This window comes from Arachis hypogaea, chromosome 11 (assembly GCF_003086295.3).
Source record: "Arachis hypogaea cultivar Tifrunner chromosome 11, arahy.Tifrunner.gnm2.J5K5, whole genome shotgun sequence".
Lineage (NCBI taxonomy): Eukaryota > Viridiplantae > Streptophyta > Magnoliopsida > Fabales > Fabaceae > Arachis > Arachis hypogaea.
Window position 1 is genome coordinate 33,648,092 of NC_092046.1, and position 4,356 is coordinate 33,652,447.

General features: G+C 38.6%; 1 protein-coding gene across 1 annotated transcript; it reads right to left on the reverse strand.

Annotated features, from left to right (window-relative positions):
- Positions 1-515: 515 nt before the first annotated feature.
- LOC112720655 (uncharacterized protein At2g23090) lies at positions 516-3,429 on the reverse strand. The gene is made up of 3 exons (XM_025771682.3): positions 1,647-3,429; positions 1,494-1,534; positions 516-845 (listed from the first exon to the last, which is right to left on the reverse strand). Exons 1-3 carry the CDS (start codon positions 1,720-1,722, stop codon positions 726-728), a joined length of 237 nt encoding a protein of 78 aa, XP_025627467.1. The 5' UTR covers positions 1,723-3,429; the 3' UTR covers positions 516-725.
- Between the last annotated feature and the right edge of the window lie 927 nt (positions 3,430-4,356).

Here is a 4,356-nt window from a genome sequence, read left to right on the forward strand (position 1 = left end):
AACAGTAAATTGAACAAGGGCCTAAATTTTCTGCAAATACATTATGAGAACACCACATTATGGCTTATGGTGATTCTCATTAGAGCCATCACAATTGGTTTTGCTTCATCCCTGAGATGGAGGATTCCAACTAATGAGGGTATGAGACAAGATTCTATTCCAGTTCCAGGACTCTACAAATGCAGAAAGAATACAAAGCTTTATGGCGGTTGTAACACCAACCATAAAAACCTTGATTGTATGCTCAAAACAAAGTCAAAACTCTACTCAAACCCACCAAAAGTGATCTAGGATTGCCAAATATGAAACAAACACAGCATTAATCTTGTATAGTTTTATGTTAATATGTCCCCTCTATTGAGTAGAAAACAGCATTAACCACCCGTAAACATAACATTAAGAGAATGTTAGATTTGTGGAGAGTGGACTGGTGGAGACACAATACATCAGTGTCCAAACATATGCAAGCTAGTATGGCGAGAAATAAAAACGCAAGAAAAGATTAACACTAATGATGATGAAATTGTTACACTTTGATAATAAAAAAGAGAGCTTACACATAGTTTCTCACAATTTATCAAGGGAAAAACATACTAATTATCCCCTATTGTTTTTCCCATTTCCAAAGACATAAACACACATAGACAATTTGATTTGATTATAGATATACAGAGGAGGCCATGATTGATGATGACATGTCTCCAAATGTCCCTCCCCATTTATGTTCACTTTTTAAGATGAGGAAAACAAGCATACAAATCCGATTTTGGGTGCTTGGCTTCAGCATGCTCCCTGCACTTCACTTCTGATGTGGTGCAGATAAATGTTTGCATGCACACCTTGCACTGCATTCATAAAAACCACAACACTATGATCAGTAATAAGGTTCACTCTGCCAAGTCTTTAAAGCAATACCAGTTCGGATATCACACATCTAACATCAAGTCTCCCAAATTTTACACCAAGTTTTTCTACTTTTGTCTTCACTGCAACATTATAATAGCAATATCACCAAATTCTTGATGAACAGCTTATGTAAATGAATCCCCAAACCCCAACCCAACCAAATGCAGGGTTAGATTTGCATTTTAATTTTTAGTATTCTGTTTTCAGGATTTCACATGAGAAAAAATAAAAACAATAAAATCTTTTTTTTTTCACAAAATTCTAAAAAAAAAACACTGAAAATAAGAAAAAGAAAAAGCACAAAGTAACATAGGGCCATGCTTTCTCAGCTGTAAGCCTGTAAGAGATTGCAGGATAAAGTGACATAGCAGTTCATTGTGGAAAACCACCAAGCCACCAAGTAAGAACTTATTATACATTCAGAAAGAAATAACATACAGTCCTAATTCTTACAAGATTATAATGCATAGATTATTTCACACATAAACATCAATTATATTAAACAAAGTCGCTAATAATCAAATTTAGTTACAGAGAGAGACAAATTTGGGTTTAAAAACTAAAAAGTGAAGGACAAATATATATACCTGGATTGACATAGCTTTCTTGTTAGTTTCAAGCTGGCTTCCTGCAAATACCAAACCCAAATTCATAAAATTTTCATCCAAAGAAAACAGATCTAACACCTAATTTGAAGCTTTGAAAAGAAACGATGAATTGAAAATTGAAAGATGGATTACCCTTAGCAGCAGCCTTCTGCTTATCGAGGTTCCTCTCGCGAGCCATCTTCGATTTCTGAGCATTGCCTCCACCCATCTCCGATAGAAACACACCACACACCCAAAACCCTAACTTTTTCTTTTTGTGTGAAACGCAATAACAAAGCAAGAAAGACACCTATGTAGGAAGGGCAAATATAAATGGGTAATGCCACCCACCACCTATTTGGGTACCGATTTTCAAAGGATCATTAATTGGGAATTCAGTGCGCATAATAATAATAAAATAAAATACAAGTCTAGAACTTTCTTTCACTTGGAAGTACTTCACTACTTCACAATTTTAATTATATTCTTTCATCATTCATGCATGTTAATTTGCTTTTCAGATTAATTTTTTAAATATTAACAATCTAATCTATTAAAATTAAATTGAAATATGTATATAGAATATCATAGGTAGTCACTTTTTTGTTTACAGTTTTACACATATGATAGGTGGCCGGTTATGAGGATAAAATTGAAAAGAAATTTTGAACAAAAACAAAACCCCTCAATACAGTGTCCACGGCTCCTTCGAAGGTCATCTTCACCTCGAATACATGGAGATGTCTTTAATGGAAAAAATATTTTTCAAACCTTGATGGACCAGGTAAAAAAAATACTGATTTAATAGATAGGATAGCTTTCGTACAACAATTGTCCCCAATTCCATATTTAATCCAAACTTTAATGAATTTGTAGACCGATTCAACGTGGTTTGATTCGATTTGAGTTTTAAGACTCGATTTATCTGTTTTTTAGACGAATTGGGTTAATGATTTTTTTTGTTTATTATGGTACTTAGAATCTGGGCTACCCTCATCCTCCAAAAAAATCTGTAATACAAAACCCACACCCCCGAAAAGCACCCATAATTACCACGCACGTTCTAATGGTCACCGTACTCAGTCCAGCGATGAAAAGGAGACAAAATTAGAAGGGTCTTTGGCGCAACGACGGCGACTTAGGGAGAGCTCCATACGTTCAGCGACAAAACTCGTCGCCGCTAAGAGGATTCGAGGTTGGGAGATTGAATGGAGGAGGTGCCTGGGGGTCTTCAACAGTGGCGACGGCACGTAATGAACGTTGCAGATCTTGAAAGGAGAAGAAAATGGGTCTGATATGGGAGATAGGAAACAGGACATAGCCACTCCTAAGACACAGCAACATGATGAAGATGCCAACTCGCGAAACGGTGTTGCCAAGAAGAAGTTCGTAATTGACAACGGTAATGGACAGTGACAATGGAGGTGGAAACGAAGATACAAGATCCGCGTGGAGGAAGAGAAATTGTTTGGCGATGGGTAAGGGTCGAATACTATCCCATTACCTTAATAATGTTACCCCAACCCTCCTGTAGAATTGGTCAAGTAGCACTTCTACATTGAGATGTATCTGGAAAAGCTTGATGCAGATGTAAATATTATGCTATTCTATCGCAACTGATTTTAAGATTAACCTTAATTTGGGAGTTGGTGTATAAGAAACATTTGTTTGTCCTTATTAAGTCATTGTAATTACACCAAAGTCAAAAGACATGGAATACAGAGAATTAATAATGGAGAAACCCACTGAAGTAAAACAGTACTAGTTAGTGTAATGTAAGAAGAAGGTTACAGATGGAATTCAGTTTGGTGAGCAAGTTGGGACGCGATTTAGGGCATAGCAGCAGCCATGAACATTGTACGCAAACAACACCCCTGTCGTAGGTGGTTAATAGTAAGTGTGGGAAGAAACATAGTCTATTCTTTGAGCAGCAATAAGTACATTAGGTAACGGAATTCTCAAAAAGTAATACAGCAAGACAATCCACAAAATACAAGTCTGATTAATAAGATAAGGATAGCAAGATTCAGGAGCTTGCAGCTTGGTTGCTCCATTGGACATGCAGTACTGTGACTGGCTCAGTTGAGATGCCCTCGAAGATCCCCACACCTCCGGGCTGGAATTTGCACAGGCTAGCAAAGTTTGCCCAACCTCTGGAAATGACTCCTAAGCTACCGTCTCGCCTGTCACTAAATCTGGTGTAGGTGGCCTCGACCTCAATGTGGTCGTGTGATAGGATGAGTGTGTGCCTCTGACCAGTGAAATGGCTCAGATGAGGGACATTTGGCTGTTGTAGCATAGTAACAGATCATTAACAGAGAGAAACTTATTGATGAAGACACGTACAAGAAAATGAATTGGTGCAGGTAAACAAGGGGGGTGGGAGAATGGTATTAAAGGAACAGGTTGTATGTAAGTTGCCTTACCAACAAGTGGGAGGACAAGACGCGGCTAGTGAGGTCTATGACAAAGAAGGGCCATTTGGTCTTGTGCGTTTGAGCTATCCCTTTGGCCTTGTCTGACGAAGGATTGTTGATACAGCGGGCACGCTGGTAAGTGCCTTTCTTTTCATACGGCGGTTCTTCGGACGGTCGGGGCTGGTAGGCATTTTCGCAGCACCGAAGTCGAAGATACGTACTTGGAACTCAGAGTTACCCTTGTGCTTGAAAAGAAGAAAGGAGTCTAAATTTATTTGGTATGTATGGTAGAAATGTGGCCAACCTCGAGTCAATGCGGTGCTGCCATTTTGCTGTTCTTTCTAGAAGCAACGAAAGCGGGCATTCCTTCCATCAGGGTCCACCAGGTTTATGTGGAAGGTCCAGTTCGGAAGTTCGTTTGGAGCGATTAGAAGGGACTGCGAAAG

Coding starts and splice junctions, on each gene's coding strand:
- LOC112720655 (XM_025771682.3), bottom strand. CDS start 1,722: ATGGGTGGAGGCAATGCTCAGAAATCGAAGATGGCTCGCGAGAGGAAC. Junction 1,535..1,646: donor GCAGAAGGCTGCTGCTAAGG/GTAATCCATCTT, acceptor TGGTATTTGCAG/GAAGCCAGCTTGAAACTAAC. Junction 846..1,493: donor AGAAAGCTATGTCAATCCAG/GTATATATATTT, acceptor TTATGAATGCAG/TGCAAGGTGTGCATGCAAAC.